This window comes from Acinonyx jubatus, chromosome D1 (assembly GCF_027475565.1).
Source record: "Acinonyx jubatus isolate Ajub_Pintada_27869175 chromosome D1, VMU_Ajub_asm_v1.0, whole genome shotgun sequence".
Classification (NCBI taxonomy): domain Eukaryota; kingdom Metazoa; phylum Chordata; class Mammalia; order Carnivora; family Felidae; genus Acinonyx; species Acinonyx jubatus.
The window spans coordinates 97513167-97536991 of NC_069390.1; the positions used below are offsets into that span (position 1 = coordinate 97513167).

The following is a 23825-nucleotide window of genomic DNA, read 5'->3' on the forward strand; positions in this document are numbered from 1 at the left end:
CCAAATAATTCAAACTTCAAAGTTTGTGACCTGTATGTACTTGAATTGATTTATCTTTGTCTTTTATTTTATTTTTTAATGTTTATTTATTTATTTTTGAGAGGGAGAGAAAGCAGGGGATGGGCAGAGAGAGAGAGAGAGAGAGGGAGACAGAGAATCCCAAGCAGTCTCTGCCCTGTTAGCCCAGAGCCCCGGGAACCCCTGAACACTGAGATCATGACCTGAGCTGAAACCAAGAGTCAGATGCTTAACTGACTGAGCCATCCATGTGTCCCTGTCTTTTGTTTTTAGAGCTGACTTTGGCTCAGGCCCTGATCTCTTGGTTTGGTTCGTGGGTTTGAGCCCCCGTGTGGAGGCTCCACATGGAGCCTGCTTGGGATTCTCTCCCTCTCTTCCTCTCTGCCCCTCCACGCTCTGTCTCTCACTGTCTCTCAAAATAAATAAGCTCAACATAGCTTTATTCAGATAGAATTCACATATCATACAATTTACCCATTTAAAAGGTCCAATTGAGTGTTTTTTAGGGTGTTCACAGACTTGTGCAATCACCACCATAATCAACTTTAGAATGTTTTCATCACCCCAAAGAGAAACTCCATATGCATTAAGTCACTCCCCATTCCTCCCTTCCCCCGCCCCGGGGCAGACACCAATCTACTTTCTACTGCTATGATTTGCCTGTTCTGGACATCTCACATAAATAGAATCATACAATATATATTCCTTTGTGGCTAGGTTTTTTCACTTAGCATGTTTTCAAAGTTCACCCATTTTTTGGAATCTGTTTCACACCAGTGTTTATCTGCTTTTCCCCTTCAAAGATAGGACCCATTAAATGATTAGCTTGTTTGAATTCTCCAATTTGTAAACATAGTCCCGTTATATCAGTTGTCAAGTACATGGAAACGATAGTTTAGGCAGCCTAGGGTTCTTACACTTTTCTCCATTTAAGTGTGCACTTTTGTGAAACAAACGTTGACAGCTTTGTATTCCGGGAAGTTGAGTGTGTAAAACTTGGAGTTTTGTTTTGTCATATTCTTTTCTTTCCTTCTGTGCATAAAATTACATATGTTTCAGCGTGATATTCTTTTTCCTCCCAGATTAAAAAAAAACCTTGTTAATGGTTATATTTCTATTGTTGGCTATTTTGACTTGGCAAGAATGCTTTTTTACTCAGGAGAAAATATAAATATCCCTAAATACATTGGGTTTAGGATGAAAATTTCTGAATGAATGTAACAGTGGATTAGTTATTTTATTTTATTTTATTTTATTTTATTTTTTGGGTAGAGTAGACAAATTATTTTACATCTATTGATTGTAACATACTTTTAATTTTTAGAAACTAAATTTTTAGAAACTAATTTTTAGAAACTAAACATACCCGGGTAACTGGCACCTAAGTCAGGATTTAAAGTGTCACTGGTACTCCAGAAGCCTTCCTTATACTTCCTTCTGGTCATTATCCCTTCTCCCTGCAAGGGAGAGACAGGTACATTAGTTTAGTTCATCCATGGATCTTACTTTTCTCTATATACTTAAGACCCACTTATGCAATTTTTAGATTTCAGTAAAGTGACTTTACATATTGATAACTTTGTGGTGAAATCATGCTAATGAACATGGAGTTAAGATATATTAACAAGAAATTGGTTGTTGGTAGACTTATTAATGGGGTACTTACTCTAATTCAGTAACCAAAACTTGCCCAGAACTTGTAGGTTTTATGCTTGTTTGGCAAGAATTTTTGTTTCATAAAAAGGAAACTGTTGATTTGGTTCAGTTGAATAGTATTGAGCATCCACAATGCCCTAGGTTCTGTTTTGATGAGCTCAGCCTCTATTGCAGAAGACAGACAAGCCAATAGATAATTTTAGAATCTGGTATTAAGAGAGAAATGTGCAAGGAACTGTGGGAGCACAGAAGAGATGCCCTTAATCAGCCATGAGGTTACAGGGAAGACTTCCTGGGTGTGCCACCGAAGTTCAATCTTGAAAGAAGTTGAGGGGCACCTGGGTGGCTCAGTGGGTTAAGCATCCGACTTTGGCTCAGGTCATGATCTCATGGTTCCTGAGTTTGAGCCCTCTGTGCTGTCAGTGCGGAGCCTGCTTCTGATCCTTTGTCCGCACTCCCCCTCCCCCGCTTCCCTGCTCCTCCCCTGATGATTCTCTCTCTCTCTCTCTCTCTCTCTCTCTCTCTCTCTCTCTCTCTCTCTCTCTCCCCCCCCCCCCCCGCCCCAAATAAATAAATAAACTTAAAAAAAGAAGAAGGAGGAGGAGAAGGAGAAGTAGTAGTTTAGAGATAGGGAGTAAGTAAATTCCAGACAGAGAGAGGAACATGAATAAGGCATAGAGTCTTTAAATAACTTTCCAGCAAATTTTTTGAGACGTATACTTTGGGTTAACTTAAATCACATGTGGAGTGTGTGTGTGTGTGTGTGTGTGTGTGTGACACAATCAGTGTGGAGTGTTGGCTGGAGGGCTGGAGGGACATTAAGGAGATTCTGACTTATAACTGTAACTCACATATTTCTTCTTTGCTCTAAACCAGGGCCGGCAAACTTTTGTAAAAGGATAGAGGATAAATATTTTAGGCTTTGTGGCCATAAGTCTCTGTCGCAACTGCTCACCTCGGCTTGAGTAGCACAAAAGCAGCCCTAGACAATATGTAAATGAATAAATGTGGCTGTGTTCTAATAAAACTTTATTTACAAAGAGTCATCGTACGTTAGATTTGGCCAGTAGGCCATAGTTTGCCGACCCTCACCCTACACCAACTGTCCACTGACATTATCTCTTGGCTATCTCAAAGGCCCATTAAACTTATCCGAAATCAAGCTAACGCTTTCTCCCCTTCCCTTCTCTAGTCTTTCCTGTGTCAGTGAATGGTATCACCAAGTCAGAAACCTGGGAACCGTCCTTGATACTCTGTTTCCCTAACATTCCACAACCAGTCTGCCACCAATCCTTACTGATTTTACTTTGTAAGTATGGTCTTCCTGGGTCTTTCCATGTCCACTACCACCATCTTAGTTCAAGCTTTATTTTTCACTTGGCTATTGGAGTAGTTTTCTAAGTAATCTCCTTATATTTACTCTTGACTCCTCCTCAGTGTCTTCCCTAGAGTGATCTTTTAAAAATGAAAACCTCATCATGTCTTTTTTCACTCAGTCCCACATTTAACTGTTTTCCATGGCTTCCCACTACTCTAAGAATAAGGACCCAAATCTTTAAGGTTCTGTATGACCTGCTTACCACCCATCCACATCTCCCTTTCTCTCATGCTGTTTGCCTTCCTTTCGGTTCCTTGGCTGCCTGTGTTCCTACTTGGCACAGGACGTTTGCATATGTTGTATTCTCTACCGGGAATGCTCTCCCTCTCCTCACTTTGTCACCCTTCCTTCAGAGCTCAACTCAAAAAGCAACTTTTTTAGGGAAGCTTTCATTAACCACTCCCTGCTCCCCTACTGTAATAGGTGCATTTCTGCTACTCTCTTGGTCTTTGCTTCAGAGTACTCGCCAGGTTTTGTAATTACACGTTTGTCTTTATGATTGATTTGATTGATATGTTGAACTTTTGATGTATTTTAAGCTCCAAAATAGGGAGCATATTTATTTTGCTCATGTTTAATTCCAGGCTCAGAGGGTGGCACACAAATGGATGCTCAATTACTATATGTTTGAAGAGTGAGTGAGTGAATAAGTGTATTGTCAAGAAAGCCTTGGGATGGGGAAGGTCTAGGAGCAAGCAGTCACTGCTTTAGAGAGATCCAATAAAATCAGGATAGAAGGACACCTATTGGAGTTTTTCCAGTTTTAGGACATGATGCTCTTTACCAGAAATGGTAGTGGAGTCTGGATTGTGCTATAGGGGTCCAGAAGAGAAATGGGAAGGGGGGAAATGGAGATGCCAGGTGTATACTACTCTTTCACAAACTTGGCTTAGAAACGAAAGAGAGGGCAGTAGCTGGTAACACATAGTATCATGGGGTTAAGGGAAGATCATTATTATCTTGTTTTATTGTTATTTGTCTACCCATTTTTAAGGATGGGAGAGACTTCTTTGTGTTGAAACGAAGAGGCTGAGGGGGGAGAGGGCCCTCCAGAAAGGAAGAGGTGGAAGATAGTAGAGAGGGTTTTTCTGCTGAAGCAGGGCTTGGAGGGGAGGGCTCCAAGGCAGGACCAAAGAGGATGGCCTTGCATAGGAAAAGGGATACCACACCCTTTCAGACTGAAAGTATGGGTGGGTGTAGATGCAGGAAAATGTGTGGCTGGGCAGTTTGTAAAGCCTCACATTTCTTGAAAAAAGTAAGAGGAAACGTTTTCTTCTGAGAAAGAGGGATTTGGAGGTTGCATAGAGGATGGTGAGAATGGCAAAGGTGTGAGGAATCCGAAAGAGGAGCTGATCAAGGCTGCTTCGTTAAGGGCTCGGCTATGGGTGGAATCCGTGAATTTCTCATGGTAACTATCTGTGCAGTTGTGTGATTTTTCTCCTTTACCATACACCAGCCACAGCCTAGGAGGTCATCTCGGGCTGAGCTTTTCCTGAATGGGTGCACTGGAAAGAGAAGGGCGTAGAGGACTTAAGAATGTTGGAAATACTGTAAAAAAGGGGGAGCGGAAGAGACTGCGTGACTAATGAGCACACTTGGTTCCTATACTAGAATTTCTGGTGACCTGTCCACCTCTTTCTCTCAGTCTGTGTCTGCTCCCTTGCCTCTGAATTTTTGCCTTCAAGGTGCTCATGAACAGGGGAAATAGTCTTTATCAATTGAGGGCAATCAACAGTATATGTACCTGAGGAGCATTATGTACTATCTGTTGTGAAAACAGTGAAGAAAGAGCAGTCAACTGCACCCAGATGAATCTTGGAAGGCATCACAGAGGGGGCTGCTATTTGGACAGGATCTTGAAGGTGTGTGAGCACTGTGGGGGTGGTACACACAGGCAGGATTGGTAAGAATGGGGAGAGCCTTCCAGACAATGCCACATTCGAAGAGAGGCACAGTGGCGTGAAAGGACCTAGTAAATTTGGGAAATGGTGGATATTCTGGGCATGGTGGAGGGGATGGACGGGACGGGTAAGTGGGTGGAGTAGCAGAAGTTTGGGGCCAGGCTGTTCACTGTTTGGATTTTATTCTACAGCTCAAGAAGGAATTATTGAAGGTTTTTGAATGTTTGTGGTGTTCATTTAATAACAACAGCTAACATTTATTGAAAGATTCTATTTCAGACGCTATGCTAAGCATTTTTGTGTTATCTTATTTAATCTTACCAGATCTTAGCAGTGATCCAAGGAAGTAGGCCTTGTCGCTCTTCCATTTACCAAGTGAGGAAACTGAAGCTTGAGTAGGTTAGGCAACTGTGATCCAAATCTTACAGCTAGAAAGTAGCTGGGCTAGAACGGAGGTCCAGGTCTATCTAATTCGAAATCCATGCTTTTCAAATCTCTCGACTGTACTTACGTTTTAGGATAAAGGAGTAGTATGGGGAGAGTGTAGATTATCCATCCATTTTCAACTCCCAGTTAAAAAAATAATTCTTTTTTACATTTATTTGTTTTTGAGAGACAAAGGGAGACAGAGCGCGAGTGGGGAGGGGCAGAGAGAGAGGGAGACACAGAATCTGGAGCAGGCTCCAGGCTCGGAGCTGTCAGCCCAGAGCCCGACGCGGGGCTCAAACCCACAAACCGTGAGATCATGACCTGAGCCGAGGTTGGATGCTCAACTGACTGAGGTGCCCCTCCAGCTCCCAGTTTTTGAGCTTGTTCTTGAGTAATGAGTAAGATGGATCGGGAGTGAGGGCTTAGGAGAGAGTAGGGGCTGAGGGATGAAGGCTTTTGGGGCAGAGGAACATCATTTGCAAAGTCATAGAAGGAACGACAGATCTAGCATGGCAAAGCCAGAGTGGATGCGATGGAGGAAACAGAAGTAATCCTTATCTTTGAGATGGGTCAGATCTCATTCGAGTTGTGAGCTCAGCCTTGGTCTCCTCCTTTTAAGAGGAATGCGAACAGACTAGATTATCTTGAGAAGAGCAAGAAAAATGATTCAAAGCAGACAGAGGTGAAGGCGTTGATGACTCATAGCTGGGTCTGTGACGGGCAGGGTTGAGAGAGTGTAGGCAGAACTGAAGAGGTGGCCATAATAAGGTTGAAGCCATCTAACATGCACGGGGCGCTTATTCAGGGGTAGGCAGGCTTTCCAGTGTTACCCCTATTTTCACTCATTTATTCCTCACAGTGACCTACTGAGGCCAGCGCTGTTATTCTCATGCCCACCAGAGTGAGAAACTGAAGACTAAAGTAACTTGCTAAGACCACAGGGCCAGCAAGTAATTCAGCTGGGGTTTGCCTCGACCAGAGGGCCTGCTGGTTTTCAGATTGGTGTGTGGGTTTGCGCTCTTCTGAAACCTTGCTGCTCTGTTCGCCTTTGGCCTGCCGAAAGAATCATGGCTTGTTGCGGTGGAGAAGGAAGCAGTGAAAACAAAGTGCGGGTGACTCTCCTAAAAAATGACTCCCTGGTGGAAGATGAATTTCTCCTCTGCGTTCGCTGAACGCGGAGGGGATTGGTCAGAGGAAAGCGGAAGCTCTTCCCGGGGGAACTGGGATGCCGGATTTGGATATCTGAGCCAGTTTTGGAAAGAGTTCAATCTCTGGAGGGTTTGGAAACGATATCTTATTTTTACATTTCAAAATCTTGTTTTTTTTTTTTTTTTTTTTTAACGTTTATTCATTCTTGAGGGTCAGAGAGAGACTGAGGGCGAACGGGGGAGGGGCAGAGAGAGAGGGAGATACAGACCCCGAAGCAGGCTCCAGGCTCTGAGCTGTCGGCACAGAGCCCAACACGGGGGCTCCAACTCATGAAGAGTGAGATCATGACCTGAGCCCAAGTCAGACGCTTACCCGACTGAGCCATCCAGGTGCCCCTTTATTTTTACATTTCAGAATGCATTAAATTGTTCTGTTTTCTTCCCCCATGATTTACGTTTAATGGATGTGGGATTCATTAACCAGAGGGAAGAATAAAATACAACCAGATAGAACCTTGGAGCAGCTTTCTAAAATTCTTTGAAACAAAATGCGCTATTCTTGTTTCCTGTTCTCATTTTGCTGGTGGTCGAGACAGCGGTAGCTTTGGGTTACAACTGTGCTGTACTTGGGGATAAGTCCCTTCGACCACAACAGCTGCCATAATTCCTGGCGGGGAGTGGGGGTGGGGCGGATGTGTGTGTGTCGAGGGGGAGTGAGTGGCGTTGCCTTTCAGCTGCTGTGGGCAGACCGACTTGTTTGTACTTCATTTGACCACAGTCTGTCTTTGGAAAGATGCTGGTGTTTTAGATTTTTTAGGTTTTAGATGGTGTTTAGGTTTCAGATTTTTACCCAAGCATTTATGCTGTGACTGAGTATTGTAAACTGACAAAAATACTCTCCTTGGTTAACGCAGATATCTGCTCCTTGTCCTTTTGGGCCTGCCTGACAAGATATTTGTTACTCCGAGAGCCCTGAAAATGATAGTGTCTCCGCACTGTTCACTCACATCTGTATATCCCACCCAGCTGCATACCTTTTAAATGTTTGGGCTTTGCTCTGATTAGGTGTTTACATCGCCCTTTCCTTGGAGATTAAAGCGGATGCGCATGTCCGGGGTTATGTTGGAGAGAAGATCAAGTTGAAATGCACCTTCAGGTCGACTTCATCTATCACTGACAAACTCACCATAGACTGGACGTACCGACCCCCCAGCAGCAGTCGTACTGAATCCGTGAGTATTTCCTCTTGAGGAAACTTCTTTGAGTCTTCTGTGACCCACAGCTCTGGAGTCCTTTTACTCCAAGTCCCAGGCCCCCCTTAGACCTTCTCATCTTAGAATCAAAGATAAGCTTCTGTCCTATATGGCATCCATTTGGTCATATACGGCTTTTTATTCTTCTATGGGAGGATTTTGTAAATACGCTATGTAGGAAAAAAAAATTGCCAGAAACTCAGAGGAAATGTGGTTCACTTTTGTTTCCTGTTTGTTGTTTCTTTTTGCATGTTTTCCTAGCTTATTTTCAGATTCCAAGTACTACCACGAGTATCTCCAGGACTGCTGGCTAGAAAAAATTCTATCGGTCCCAGTCATAGACATCCTGTCTCATAAAGCTGCTCATTTCCTGTGGCATGAGGTTGTCTCAACGGGTGTATCTGTTTGTGTATCTGTACTCAGTAGATTTATCTTGGCACCGTGTCCTAGCATGTAAACATCTGCACTGATTTATATAGTTCCCTTCAAAGGGGATGGTGGCACCTCGTGTTGATGACAGATGCTGTTGGTGACAGATGGCCTTGCAACGTTAGAAGCAATATACTTTATACACACATATAACACACATTTATGGCCCAGATCCCATTGTTGATGTCTAATTGGAGATTGCAGTGCTATTAAAAAACCCTTTCTCTTTATGCTTCCAGCAGCATCCTTTGTTCAGGATAGATGCTATCGAGGATGCAAATGTCATGGCTGTATTTTCGAAAGTATCCCTAGTTTGTTTATACTGTGTTCTTCCCTGGGAAACTTTCTCTTTGATCTTAATATATAAGGTTTGGGTTTTGTTTTCGGACCCATTATTGAGAGCCACAGAGCTTGGAACCAGGTAGGGGGCTGCAGTGAAGGAAGCTAGGCTGTGTTCCTGGTCCCTCTTCCTTAAAACAGTTCATTTTGTTTTGAGTTATCGGAAAGCTATAGCTGGCCTTATTTGGCTCTGCCTCCTTGGCCAAAAGCAGGACAGAGCAAGCAGTGGGAATCTTCTTGGGTCAGAAACCTTAAATGCAAATAGCAGTTCTCATATGGTGCTGTTTTTTCTGTGAGACTGATTAGAAAGCCAGCAAGCTCACCTGCATTGGAATCAGCGGACCTTTATTTATTTATTAAAAACGCTTATTTATTTATTTGAGAGAGACAAAGTGCTAGTGGGGGAGGGGCAGAGAGGGAGGGAGACACAGAATCCGAAGCAGGCTCCAGGCTCCGAGCAGTCAGCACAGAGCCCGACGCGGGGCTCGAACTCACAAACCGTGAGATCCTGACCTGAGTCGAAGTCAGCCGCTCAAACGACTGAGCCACCAGGCGCCCCCTGGAATCAGTGGACTTTTAAAGCCCCGTTACATGATGTCGCAGTCCAGACCAAGTCAGTCAGGATTTTGTCTGAGTAATCGGTTAGCGAGTATTAGAGAGTCACCAGTTTAACGTGGAACTTACAGGTTGGATTAATCTTAGAGATACACAGCAGGATTTGTTTTGTCAGTGAGGAGCTTCAAGCCCTTTTACAGAGATGCTGATGATCAGTGGTCGGCATTCTTCACCTCCCTCTTTGTTTGTTTTCAAGATTTGATTTTTAAGTAATCTCTACACCCAAAGTGGGGCTCGAGATCAAGAGTCGTTGATCCACCGACCGAGCCAGCCGGGTGCTCCCTCCCTCCCTCCTGTCTCATGGCGCTCGTCACACACGTTATTATTTCTTCCTATCTGAATTTCCCCCTTAGACCGGAAGATTCATGACAGCAGGGACTGACTATGCCTGTTTGGCTCTCACTGTATCCTTTTGCTTAACCCAGTGCCTAGAGCATAGTAGGGGTGCCGTAAATATTTGTCGAATGGATACATGGATAATGGAACTGAGAAGTGATTCAGCATCTTCTCCGGGAAGTTGCTCTTCAAAATTGGGCAACTGAGTGCTTGCAAATGGGAAGGTACCAAGTAAACAGATAAAGAGGAAGGCCTTGAAACGTTGCATAAGAGAGAAAGATCATATTGTATTGTAGTACTTGCCTGGCCCACCACCAGACATATACTGAGGTGCTTTTGGCGACAAAGTGTCTGATAATTGATCTGAAGCAACGTCATTTTGATTCAACAGACATTCATTGAGTACTGATCACGTATTTGACTTGCGGTGGGTTTGTAATAATTGCCAAGATAACTTGAGAGACGCTTGACTATATCATAAGAGAATATTTGAGAATGAACAAGTACCTTCCCTTGCCCACTTACTAGCTGTGTGCCTTTGAGTAGCTCGCTTAGTTTTTGGACTTGTTTCCCTTTCTATAAATTTGGAATAGTTGTACCAGCCCCATGGATAGTTCACCGTTGTTATGACACTCAAGTGAGTAAATCTATGGGAATCATTTGCAAACCATAAGGTAGTATACAAATAATTAGCTGTGACTTTAGAGTAGGGTTTCCCTGGGGTGCCTGGGTGGTTCAGTCGGTTAAGCGTCCGACTTTGGCTCAGGTCATGATCTCACGGTTGGTGAGTTCGAGCCCTGTGTCGGGCTCTGTGCTGACAGCTCAGAGCCTGGAGCCTGCCTTGGATTCTGTGTCTCCCTCTCTCTCTGCTCCTCTCCTGCTCATGCTCTGTCTCTCTCTGTCTCAAAAAAAAAAAAAAAAAAGTTATAAAAAAAAAAAAGAAGGGTTTCTCAGCTTTGGTACTACTGACATTTTGCGCTGGATAATTCTTTGTTGTGGGGGCCTACCTGGCACACTGTAGGATTTTTATCAGTATTCCTTGACCTCCACCCACTAGATGCCAGTGGCAGTCTCCCCACCTGTGACAACCAAAAATGTCTCCAGATATTGCCAGATGTCTCCTGGAGGCCCCAATTGCCACCACCCAGTTGAGAACTACTGCCTTAGGACTTCAGGGAGAATTTGGAAGAGCTTTGAGAGTTAGTATTCTGGGACTCTTTTGTCAGGCCTTTTCCTGATAAGTTGTATTAACTTGTCTTTTAGCCTATAGGAGGGAGGTGAACAAAACATGAAAATAAAAAAATAAAAATAAAAAAATAGGATGGAGGTGAACAAAACATAAAAAAAAAAAAAAGTCCAACCGAGAAAACCCATCATGCATTTGCATTTTGTTTTGGACCTACTGAGCTTTACATTGTCACTGCAGTTTGGAAATGAACTTTCTTTCCTTCTGGTGTTTGCTTTTCTTAGATTTTTCATTATCAGTCTTTCCAGTATCCAACCACAGCAGGCACGTTTCGGGATCGAATTTCCTGGGCTGGAGATGTGTACAGAGGGGATGCGTCTATCAGCATCAGCAACCCTACCCTCAAGGACAATGGGACATTCAGCTGTGCCGTGAAGAATCCCCCAGACGTGCACCATAACATTCCCGTGACAGAGCTAACAGTCACAGAGAGGGGTAAGCTAACTGCCGCCAACCTGCTGCGGGGCTTTGTGCCTCCTGTGGTGCTTGCCCGGGTGGTCAGGGACAAGCTAAACTACCTGTCTTTGTGAGCCAGTCAGTCAGTGGGGACTTCTGCCATGCTAATTGTCTCTTAGGATGAATTTCTTAATCTTTACTTTGCAACCTGCAGCTGTCATTCAATTGTTGTTCTAGTTTCCCTGTGAATCTCTTTTATTTTAACTTCAGGTGACCAGAGGTCTTGTGGGATGCATGGCAAACCCCTCCGTAAAGGGGGGCTTGTTACCTGTGTGAAAGATAGGTCATTTGATTTCCCTAGTCCGTTTGCGCCCTCAGTTGTGAGGCCGTGTTCTTGCCCGTGTCTTGAAAGGGTGCCCCCTCTAACGAGGGGGGCAGCATACTTCTTTTATGTTGGAAAGGGCAGCAGTTTCCTTTTGGTGTGAAACCCAAGGAAAGTAGGTTAGGGACTGACCTTTTTTTTTTTTCGACATTATCCCCTGGTGACTCTTGAGTGGCCATTCTAATCCTCAGTTGGATTGGAGCCAAAGACCTAGAGATACAGAACGGCATTGTGGTTCGTTACAGATGGCCTATCATTTCACAGGTCTTTCTCAAGTCTGTCTGTCTGTCTCCCTTCCTTTCCCTTCTCCCTCTCTTTTTTAAAAAAAAAATTTTTTTTTTTAACATTTATTCATTTTTGAGAGACAGAGCATGAGCTGGGGAGGGGCAGAGAGAGAGAGACACAGAATCCGAAGCAGGTTCCAGGCTCTGAGCTGTCAGCACAGAGCCCAGCGCAGGACTCGAACCCACAAACTGTGAGATTGTGACCTGAGTCCAAGTCGGATGCTTAAGGGACTGAGCCACCCAGGCGCCCCTCTTCTTTCTTTTGTTAAGATGGTAACTCAAGGTTTAGGGGCGCCTGGGTGGCTCAGTCGGTTGAGCGTCAGACTTCAGCTCAGGTCACAATCTCGCGGTCCGTGAGTTCAAGCCCCGCGTCGGGCTCGGGGCTGATGGCCCAGAGCCTGGAGCCTGCTTCCGATTCTGTGTCTCCCTCTCTCTCTCCCCCTCCCCCGTTCATGCTCTGTCTCTCTCTGTCTCAAAAATAAATAAACTTTAAAAACAAAAAATTAAAAAACAAAAAAAGAAAGATGGTAACTCAAGGTTTCAAAGATCCAGTCACGCTCATGCTGCTGGCTACAGTAGAAAGTAGTATAGTGTTTTTGGAAGACAGTTTGGTAGTATGAGTCTGTGTGCCCCTTGATCCAGTAATACCATGTAAAATTTTATCTTAAAGAAATAGAGGTAAATATGAAGATTTAAGTACAAAGATGATCATCATAAAGTAACTTGTAGATTCAAGGAATTGGAAACAATTTGAATGTCTAGCATTGCAATCCTGGTTCAACAAATGACTCAGTGTGCTAGAATACTATGCTGCCATTAAAAAATAACACGCAGAAGGAATTTTTAATGACCCGAGAAACATTTATTATATGGTACCTAAAAGAGGGGTCTGGAAACAGTCTGTAAAATATGATCCATACTTCTAAAAATGTGCACTCTCCTCCCTACCTGCAGACCCACACCCACGTACTCCAAGAAAGCACCGGACGGGTAGATACCAATGCGTTAATCCTAGGGAGTGGGACCGTGGCTACGTTTTTATTCTTTTTGTCCCTTTGTGTACTTTCTACCCCTTCTACCATGAATTTATTCCTGTTGTGATCAGAAGAAATACAAGAGCAGGAGCACCTGGGTGGCTCAGTTGGTTGAGCGCCCAACTTCGGCTCAGGTCACGATCTCGCGGTTCGTGGGTTCAGGCCCCGCGTGGGGTCCTGTGCTGACAGCTCCAAGCCCAGAGCCCGCTTCCGATTCTGCGTCTCCCTCTCTCTCTCTGCCTGTCTGTGTCTCAAAAATAAATAAACATTAAAAAAAAAAAAAAGAAATACACGAGCAAAAGTAAAAGCTTTCTCATGTCAAAGGAGGCCCTTTTGCGCATCCTGCCCTCTCACCTTTCCTTTCCCCCTGTCTAGGGTTTGGCATCATGCTCTCCTCTGTGGCCCTCCTCTCCGTCCTTGTCTTCGTCCCCTCAGCCGTGGTGGTTGTCCTGCTGCTGGTGAGGATGGGGAGGAAATCAGCTGGGCTGAAGAAGAGGAACAAGTCTGGCTACAAGAAGTCGTCTATTGAGGTGTCAGATGAGTAAGTCCGGCTGGAGCCCTGAGCAGCCTGTCCCTTTCTTCTTCGGAGCTGTGCTTTGTGGACAGTACCCAGAGATCTGAATCCACGCCTTTCCTTCTTCCCAGGCCAAGTTTAGTTCTGCCGAGGAGTACCAGAGGGAAGGTTGGAGGTGAAACTGGTGGATATTAATTCAGAGAGAGAGGTGGAGGGGTGAACAGTATGGTCCTACTCTCTCCTTCGGAAATCAGATTAGACTCTGCTATGGTTCTGCGTACACATCCCCAAGGAGATCACATTCCTTCCAACTTACCAGGAAATTCCAACAAGTCGGTTATTTTTCCCTTCTTGTTTCGACACCAAGCTGATGTCTCCCAGCAGAAAATGCCTAAGCAGTGAGGAAGGCCTTAAGAATAATAGCCTTAGACGGCAAAAACCGATTTAAAGCAGCAAGATCTGTTCTTGGTCAGCAAATGCTCTGAGGGGCTAATGGGATTGTGATTATCCAATCGCATTTATGAAACGTCATGTTGCCAGTGAGCAGGCATGATCCAGTATTTTCTCTAAGAATAAATCTACTAAAAAAAAGGTGACAGAGTCTGCCTGAAAACCCTTTTCATTCTCCATTGTCTATACCAGGGGTTCCTAACATTGGGAGGGAACGCTTACCTGGGGAGGGTCTAAAATGTTCTCTGTGTGTGTGTGTGTGTGGGCACGTTCATGCATGTGCATTATTTCACGGGAGAGAGAGGGCCCTTTCCAAGGAATCTGTGGGTCCGCTAAAAAGGTAATGAGCTCTTGGTAGAAATACTAAAATGTCTATTTCTAAGCACAATGTAACAAGCGTCCTCCTTAGGTCACATTGTTTCCTGACATTTCTTCTCTTTCACTCCACCTATCAGCTGCATTGAGCTTATTTGCTTGTCTGAACACACTGTATACCCTCAAGTCTTTTTTTTTTTTTTTCTCCCACATGCTTTTCTCTCACTTGGAATCCTCCCCTTCCCTCTCTTGTTTGCCTGGAAAACTCTTCCTTGTCCTACAAGACCCAGATGAAGTGTCTCCTTCTCGTGAGTGTCCCTGAGTCGTCCCCCCCCCCCCCAAACCCCGGAGAGTAGGCCACTCCCTCCTCTTTGCTGCCATAGCAGTTTGACCTTAAGGACTGAAACATTTTATTACATCGTGTCATAAAGTACTCATTAAGTTTCAACAGGTTTCACACACCCATGAGATTGTGAGCTCTTTAAGGGGCAGTGTTTTATTTATTATGTCTGTACCCCCAGCTCAGCACAATGGCTCATCCGTGGCGGCTCATACATTCGTTTCTAAATGAACGATTGGGAACAACCCCTATTTATTGGGCACTTCCTATGTGTCAGGCACTGTGGGTCGTGTTTTACATGTGGTTATTTTTTATCCCAGAGCTTAAGTCACCTGCCTAGTCACCCTGCTAGTAAGTGGCAGAACTGGAATTTAAAACGCCACCTGTCTGACTTCAACAGCGGCGTGCTTAACTGCTCTACTGTGCCGAGGACAGTCATTGTTCAGATCTGGTTTGTCCTTTTTCTCCAGCACTGACCAGGAGGAGGCGGACGACTGCATGGCGAGGCTTTGCGTTCGTTGCGCCGAGTGCCTGGTAAGCCCGTGCCATTTCTTGGTTTGCTCTTCACGCTCCTTCTTCCTGCTGACTTACGGGGACCCTTGCTCCCAGAGGCAGCAGAGGATGCTTGGATAGATCCAAGGCAAGGTCTTCCCTTAAAGCGTTTTGGTCTCAGGGGACCCCTACTGAGTCTTTTTTTTTTTTTTTAAGTAGGCTCCATGCTCAGTGCAGGGCCTAACACGGGGTTTGAACTCACAGCCCTGAGATCAATACCTGAAGTGAGATCAAGAGTTGGATGCTTAACCCACGGAGCCACTCAGGCGCCCCGACCCCTGCCGATTCTAACCATTATTTTGTTTTCTGTCTCATGGGCATACAGCGATATCCTCAGGTTAGGGAAGGGACCGTGTAGAACTGTGTCTGCCAACTGACAGCGACCACCCTGAAAGATGGGTGCCTTAAGCCACTGGGTCACACTAGCAGATTTTGTCTGGTCGGACTCAGAGTCCTGAATTGAACTTTCCTGCTGGGTGTCAGTTTTTCCCCCCGGGGAATCAGCGCGATACAACCTTTTGGGTGACTTGTGGCTTCATCAATAGGAAGTACCCCTGTCGGAAGGCCAGAGTTTTGATTTAAATTTCAAAAGGCTGTCACCCCTCGCCTTTTAAGCTCTTGCCGTGATTGGTTGGCACGTGCGGCTGTCCCAGGGTCCTAGGAGGAAAGACTCTCTGATGTGGTGCAATTGGAAACAGGTCAAAAGCAACTTACGATCTAATATGAAACATACCTGTCATTGCCGGGTTTAAGCTGGAGTTCTCTTTGTACTCATCGCCAAGCTCAGCCCTTGGCCAGATGACCGCAGCGTTCTTTTGTTCCTCTCATTTTCAGACTTGAGTGTGATGGGTAAGGCGAGGGACAGTGCCAGTGAGGAGGACCTAGTTATAACCCTTCGGGGTTTGAGTACTTTGATGACACAAAGTAAGAGGGTTCTCATCCAGCTTTCAGATATTAATTCATTCAGCAGTTATTTAGTGAGCATCTGACATGTGCCAGATAGGATTCTGGGTACTTAGGAAGCACGAGTGAACAATACTGACAAAAATCTCTGCCCTCAAATAACTTACATTCTTTTCCATGCCTAGAAAACGCTCATTCTCGGGGAGCCTGGCTGGCTCAGTCCGTAGAGCACAGGACTCTTAATCACGGGGTTGTGGTTTCAAGCCCCACATTGGTGTAGAGATTACTTAAAAAACAAGAAAGAAAGAAAGAAAGAAAGGAAGGAAGGAAGGAAGGAAGGAAGGAAGGTAACTCCAAGACACAACTGAAATGTCACTCTCATAAATTGGGGTACAAACAGTAACTAATGAAATCTTTTAAAAATAAGTGAACATATGGTATATCAGATGGTCCTCAATGCTATAGAGAAAAATAAAATAGGGAAGGGAGATGGGATGGCTGGAAGGCGGTATGATATTACATAGGGTGGCCGGGGATATCATCATTACTGAAATGATATTTGAGCAGACACCTAAAAGAAGCAGATAGGAAGCCATATAGCTGTTCTGGAGGAGCATTTTGGGCAGAAGAAATGGTAGGTGCTAAGGCTCTGAGGGGGGGGCATGAATGGCATGTTCTAGGAATAGCCAGGAAGCCAGCGTGGCAGGAACAAAGCAAGCAAGGTGAAGAATTGTATTCATTGGTATCAGAGAGAGAATGCTCAGTCTTATAGAACATTGCAGGTGATGGGAATGATCTGGGCGTTTATTCTTAATGAAATGGGATGGCTAGAGGTTTTTGAGAAGAGCAGAACCGTGAACTGATGTCTGTTTGCAAAGGGTCATCCCGGTTTCTGTATTGACAAGAGGTAGGACCATGGTCAGGGGACCCTGACAGTCAGAAAGCCCAGCTAAGAGACCTTAGCAATGATGCAGGTGAGAGAAGATGGTACTGGTTTGAACCAGCGTGGTAAGAAGTGGTTGTGTTCTGATTATAGTTTGAAGGTGAAGCCAGAAGGATTTATGGGTGGGTTTCATGTATATGGGAAAGAATGAGGAGTCAGGGATACTTAATTCCCTGGTTCTTGACTTTAGCAACTGGTGGAATAGATAGAAAAGGTAGATTAGATGTAGACCAGAGCCCTGGAGCTCTCCAAGATGGATAGACTTGGCAAAGGAAGAAGAATTGGTAGAGGAGTCTGAGAAGGAATGTCCAGTGAGCTAGGAGAAAACCAGGAGGGTTTGCTATCCTGGGAGCCCAGTGAAGCTTGAGTTTCAGGGAAAAGAAAGTCATCAGCTGTGTCAGTTGCTGCTGAGTCAGGTCAAGTAAAATGAGAGCTGAGGGTTGATTACTGGCCTGTCTGGTGGTGTGGGGGCCGTTGGTGACCTCGGCAGAAGCAGCTTCCGCAGGGTTGGCGGGGAAGAAAGCCCGACCAGGGCAAGGTCAAGAAAGAACACGACGAGAGACATTGGCGACAGTGGGTGTAAACAGCTCTTGCAAGGAGTTTTGCTGTGAAGAGGTGCAGAGAAAGAGGGCAATAGGTAGCAGGGAGATGTGTTTCAAGGGTTACCTTTCTGTTGAAGATGAGAGAAATTACGGCACGTGTGTGTGTGATGGGCACGATTCAGTAGAAAAGGGAAAAATGATGCTGCAGGAGGGAGAGAGGAGGTTGCTGGAGTAACTCCAGGATGCAGTGGACAAGCGGGGATGCTGGCCTTAAATAAAGGCGGGGAGAGCAGACCCATAAGAATAGTATGGAAGTCCGCATAGTTGGGCCCCGATGCAGGTGAGTGGGCACATACGGTGATGGGAGCTTGCGAAGCTTCCCTGCCGACTACTCTATTCCCATTGTGGGGAGAAAGCAAGGTCGTCAGCTGACAACAAAGTGAGGAGTAGGTGCTGGAGGTGCTGGAGGGAGGTTTGGGGAAGGAGGGAAAGCTATGGAACAGTAATCCAGGAAAATGAATGGCCTAGAGAAATGTGGTCTGCCAGGTAGTTCTAATGGGCCACTTGAGGTTAGAGGTAATGAATACAAATGTAAATAATAAGAGTGAGGGGCGCCTGGGTGGCTCAGGGGCTAAGGGTCCGACTTCAGCTCAGGTCATGATCTTGCTGTTCATGAGTTCGAGCCCTGCGTGGGGCTCTATGCTGACAGCTCAGAGCCTGGAGCCTGCTTCGGATTCTGTGTCTCCCTCTCTCTCTGTCCCTCCCCCGCCCACATTCTGTCTCTCTCTCTGAAAAATAAGAATTAAAAAATATATATATATGTTTAAAAATAATAAGAGTAAGAACGAAAATAATGGTACCAGTAGCCAATCTTTAACAGCACTGACAGTGTTAGGCACAGGGCTAAGTGATTTCCATACATTGTCTCATTCAATTCTCATAGCCTTTCTATGAGCCTTTCTATGAGTATTTTTATTACCCCCATTTTACAAATAAGGAAACTGAGGCTTAGAGACCGTTAAATAACTTTAAAGTTCACACAGCCAGCAAGGGGCGGAGCTGGGGTTGCGCTCAGAGAAACCCAGAAGCCGCAACTCCTCACTATAGTCCCGCGTGTTCTGCTGCGGACAGGCGCCTTTTCCTGCGTGTTGAGGTTTTAAAGAATATCCGCCACGGAAAAGGGAACCACTAGGGTCTCAAGACAGAAATTAGCCCCAAAGACACGAAATATGTTGAAGTCCTGTGACATTTCATGGGGATGTAGGTGTGTCGATGACGTTAATTTCACCGTTAATGTCGCCCCACGCTGAGCTCCATCCGAGGGGGTCCTAGAATGTGGTCTTCGTCTAAGCTCTGAACTACACCTAGTATGGTGTCAGTGGCATTATACTTCATATAAACACCACAGCTGCTTTTCTTTCCCTCCAGGATTCAGACTATGAAGAGACATATTGATGAAAGGCTTCATGATGTAAGAAGAGTCACCTGATAGAAAATATCCTGTCCCACTGGCAGCTAAAGCCTCTCAGAGAATCGAAGCTGCTTGGATCGCTGTGCCGGAGGATTCTGGAAGCCATCCGTAGAGACGTTAGGAACCATTTATTTATTGAACAACTGTTCTTTTTATATTTATGAACTGTTCAAGAACTCCCAGAAGAAACTCCTACCTACCCCTTCTAATAACTTATGCTCTAATTGAATGAAGGAATTCTCTTCCTGAATAGAAAGAAACTCTTTGTTTTTGCCTTTGCCCTTGAACGTGTTACGTGCTTTCTTCTGGTTACTTGAGGGAAAATCCTAAATGTTGGCCACACCGCTGAGGCCAAAATATTTTTAAAAAATGAAATGGAGCTTGTAGTGTCCAGATGTGTGACGAGACGAGATGTTTGGGATAAGTATTCTTTGGCATTTGCTCCGTGAATGTTTTCAGCTGCGGATCAGCGCACAGCATGTACTCATTGGTTTAATGACATCATCCGTTGTGTTTGGGTGACTCAGAACTCTAATTTCCATAGAGTCGGTAGAGCCCGGAGCCTATGGTTTGCTTTGACTGGGCTTTTAAAGTATTAAAGTGCCGTCAGTGTCCAATTAAGGAAAGGAACGGTGACGTAGAGGGATCTCTTTCTTTTGTGTTGCTAGGTGCAGCTTCGAAAGGTTTTTTTTTGTGGGGAAATGTATAGAATATTTTATCAGTTATTTGCAAGGAAATCATCTTTTTTTTTTTTTTTTTTTTTAACAAATGCCACTCCAGAGTTCAAATGTTGGATTTACTTTAACGAGGCTTATGTTTATCGGAAATCATCTTTTGACCTTTGTTATTCTTCAGAACTTTTCTGAGTTCTAAAATGCACCAAATATGAGTGAACCAAGGTATTTGCAAACTGTTTTTGTTTATGTCGTATTTGACATAAGGAAGTGAGGTCTATACTTCTCTATAGTCTATACTTCTCATTTCTATTCTCTCAGTACCTTATATCAGCTTCCTCCATTTTCCTGCAGCAACTGATTTCAAATTTTAATTTACATGGGATTTTCTACAAGCCATTAAGTAATACATGTGACATGTCCAGAAGGGCTGATAGTATAGTCCTCTGTAAAAGAGCGATAGAGTTCACTTCTCGATTATGAGAGACAAAAATTATCCTCCCTCCTCCCATCTTTGTTTTTTGTTTTGTTTTGTTTTCTTTGTTTTGTTTTCCCATGGTTCTTCACTAGGTGGCTAGGGAGGTTTCCATATTATAGCCTAATACGCCCCATATGTTACACAAAAAATCACTTTGCCCAGATTTATGTTTAAAATTTTGGGTCATTAGTTCTGGAAGTCATCAGTAAAGACTTTAAGAATTATGATATGGGTTTGGCCTGGCCTCTTTTGTTAATCTAGTCCATACATAAGAGAGTCTGGTTCATTAATAGATATTACGATTTACCTCTGGTCACGTAAGGAAGTGAAAGAGGCAAAGACACGTTGACTGTTTATTTCCAGTGGTTGAGCCTCAGAGTCTTGGGCTGTTTGTCAAGTATATGGTTGTCTGGGGCCAGCCTGGTGACAGACACTCTGACACCACAGCAGAGACGGGAAAACATATTTGAGCAACAAGAGTAAATAATTTGGGTTCTGGGAGATTTGAAGATAGAGACCCAATTGTGGGGTAGACTTTTTGTGGGTCTGAGAAAGAGATGATGTGACAGGAACCCAGTTAAAACCGCATTTCATGAATTGAGGAACCGGGTTTGTCTGGGGTTTCTTGTAATTTCCTTTCAGGTGTGTTATGAGGATTAATCCAGTTGTAGTAAGCTTGTCACTGTAGGTAAAGGGTGCTGTGTGACCACTTGGTCATGTTATTTTGTAGCCTCGATCGTGATTTGAACAAGTCCCTTTCTTTTTAAGTGACCGAACAACAGCATCCTTCATGGTAAGAGAGTAGACTGGGGATTTAGTCGTCTCCGTGGGTTTACGGTCGCACCAGTCATAAGGCTTCTGTCAGAGTTCTTCTTTATCTCTTACATTGAGGTCTGGGTTACAGCCTTCCCCCCACCCCCAAAAGGAGCAAAAAGCAGTTCCTTTTTTTTAAAGATGGAAGAAAGATAACTTTTTTTTTAAACGTACTCTTTTTAATACCTTCTAAGGTGCTATTCTCCCTCTCTCTCGTTTTCTTTTCGCTGCTCTCTATGCAGAACACATCGAATGAAGACCAGCCTTGTCTAGAAAGGGAATTGAATTCTGAAAGCTTCAGAGGGGGTTAAAAGCCTTTCAGAATTTTTCTTTGGCTGCCGGAGGCTTTCCTCGTGGCTACACTATCTTATAAGTTTCGTGCATTGAGCTCTCAATTCCGTTATCGAATGCGAATTTATGAAATGCTTTGTGTTTCCCACGGGTCCCCTTGCCCCAGGCTTCGTGGAGAAGGCACTAGGTCTCCGCAACTCCCAAATCGTGCGCTGGTGTTTCAAGAGGGAATGTTGAATGTTCCTGTTTAAGGAGAATGTTTGGAGGCCAAATCCTCGATCTGAACGTTCTGTCGTGTCACTCAGTTACGGTTCTAAAAGGGAGCCGGGAAGACCCCCGGAGAGCGGACCAAGACTGTCATTTAATTGCACAACTGGAAACTTCGCTGCCAGAAGAGGCAGCTCCATTCGTTCGATTCCTGCATTGGACTGTTGTTAACTGCTGCATTTCACAGCGTTTTTGTTTTGTTTTGTTTTGTTTTGCGGGAGAGTGTGCACCGTTGGGCCATGTGCACAGACGTTGTAACTCTTGATATCTTTACCACATCACAGTTAATAAACTGCTTTGCACTTTCTGGCTACTTTCTGGTGTGTATCTACCTGTAAAATGAGAGCTGTCATGTGAAAGGGGAGGAGGTTGTGGTTTTCAGCATCAAGCAGCCATTCGCGTCTAAGCTTTACCCCTGCAAGACCCTGCACGGATTCAGTGGGGTGCTGGAGCCAGTTCACCCAGCAAGAGCTGATCGTTAAATTTTTAGGAATTTTGCAAACTGATTGTTAAACCATTGGTGGCTTGAAATAGGCTGTGGTGGGTGTTTATGTAAGTTGCTGGCTTACCAGTACACTATTGCTCAAGAACCATGTAGCATAGGGGCGCCTGGGTGGCTCAGTCAGTTAAGCATCTGACTTCGGCTCAGGTCATGATCTCCTGGTTCATGAGTTCGAGCCCCGCGTCGGGCTCTGTGCTGACAGCTCAGAGCCTGGAGCCTGCTTCCCACTCTGTGTCTCCCTCTCTCTCTGCCCCTTCCCTGCTCATGCTGTGTCTCTGTCTCAAAAATAAATAAACATTAAAAAAAAAAGAATAGTGTAGCATAGTCCTTGAGAGGAGAAAGTATCCAACAACTTTTCAAATGATACAGGACAAGTTCCAAAAAACCATGATGGCCATGTGTAGGTAGGTCAAGCCAACCCAAGCAAGGTTGAAGGTGTGTACAACTGAGAACACTTATTTTGAAGTGGCAACTTATTTTTTTTTTAAATTTTAAACATTTATTTATTTTTGAGAGAGAGAGAGAGAGACAGAGCACGAACGGGGGAAGGGCAGAGAGAGAGGGAGACACAGAATCCCAAGCAGGCTCCAGGCTCTGAGCTGTCAGCACAGTGTCCGATGCGGGGCTTGAACCTACGAATCATACCATGATCTGAGCCGAAGTCGAACGCTTAACCCACTGAGTCACCCAGGCACCGCTGGAGTGGTGACTTAAAAGCAAAAGATAGTTTGAAGCGAAGAAGCTTTGGGTTCTTATCTACGACGCCCAAATCACTCAAGGGGTTCTCTGGGGAAATAAAATGCTACTTGCATTCTGGAAATGCTGATATCACATGGTCAGAGGACACCACCATGGAAAGCTGGAGGACTGAGCAGGCTTCTCTTTGGAAGCAGGGATTGGGTGATTGCCTGGCTACATTGCACCTATGTGTTGAGAGAAGAAAATAAAAGAGGTTGCTGTAATTTTCCTTTTATTATCTTATTTTATTTTTAAATTGTAGATAAAGCAAGCATAGGAGAGGGGCAGAGGGAGAGAGAGAGAGAGAAAGAGAGAATCTCAAGCAGGTTCCACACTCAGCTCAGAGCCCATCGTGGGCTTGATCCCGTGACCTTGGGATCATGACCTAGCTAGAATCAAGAGTCGGACACTTAACCAACTGAGCCACCCAGGTGCCCCTTATTTTGTCTTATTTTATTTTATTTTGTCTTATTTTATTTCATTTTATTTTATTTTTGAGGTTGCTGTATTTTAAACAGGGCAAAATGTTCTGTGTTCATCTTAAATCTATTGTTCTTTGTTTGCATGTAGCTGATTTCTCTCTTGGGGAATGTGTGCCTGATGCCTTTCAAGACCCCCACCCTCAGAGAGCTCTCTAGAAGGGGAGACAGCCCCTGCTCAGGTCTGGAATATGAGGCTCTCCTCGGTAAGTTGAATATATATCTTCTTTTTAGAATGAAAATATAAGTAAAAATTGGGTCATGGGCCAGATAACTGAAATGAGAACCTTGATTTAGAGGTTCCTGTTTGCATCTCTGCAGCCACTTCAGAACGCACGCATTTGGTTTGCTCTGAGCCTGACCTTCTGTGCCGGCAGAAGTCTCTTCAGTCGGACTTGGGTACTGCAGATGTAGCGCAGTTCAGTGCTTGGCTTCCCCTCGGTGCGCCTCATCTTGGGTAAGCAATTGCTTCGTATTTCTTAAGCAGGGATTCACGCTTTGCTCTCTCAGGAGAAGGCTTTAATTTGATGGCCACGTTTGCAGGGCTCTCCACCTCTGTAGGAAGAGATGGGTATAAGGTAGCCTGGTGGGTGCACTTTTCCTCTCTGTGGGGTAGAGTTGCTTCTGTTAAGATCCTCAGAGAGAAGAGGGGTAAGGTTTGCCCTTAATGAAAGAGTAGGTGATGATGATGATGATGATGATGATGAAG

The 23825-nt window shown here is 44.6% G+C and overlaps 1 protein-coding gene and 1 long non-coding RNA gene across 5 annotated transcripts in view; one reads left to right on the forward strand and one right to left on the reverse strand.

Annotated features, from left to right (window-relative positions):
- Positions 1–23825, forward strand: part of MPZL3 (myelin protein zero like 3) — a 51888-nt gene that overhangs the window by 2061 nt on the left and 26002 nt on the right. The window contains exons 2-7 of one of the 4 annotated variants that reach the window (XM_053204042.1): positions 7596–7762; positions 10973–11183; positions 13220–13385; positions 14934–14997; positions 23208–23322; positions 23414–23573. In XM_053204042.1, coding sequence (XP_053060017.1) covers positions 7596–7762; positions 10973–11183; positions 13220–13385; positions 14934–14997; positions 23208–23322; positions 23414–23573 — 883 coding nt within the window. Of the gene's footprint in view, positions 1–7595; positions 7763–10972; positions 11184–13219; positions 13386–14933; positions 14998–18831; positions 22127–23207; positions 23323–23413; positions 23574–23825 lie in introns of those variants that run through there. The other 3 variants (XM_015062272.3, XM_015062287.3, XM_053204044.1) reach the window with 3 other exon arrangements.
- Positions 11178–13329, reverse strand: LOC128311927 (uncharacterized). Its single transcript, XR_008290638.1, has 3 exons — positions 13199–13329; positions 12939–13088; positions 11178–11736 (listed from the first exon to the last, which is right to left on the reverse strand). It is a non-coding gene; the product is annotated as an uncharacterized LOC128311927 (long non-coding RNA).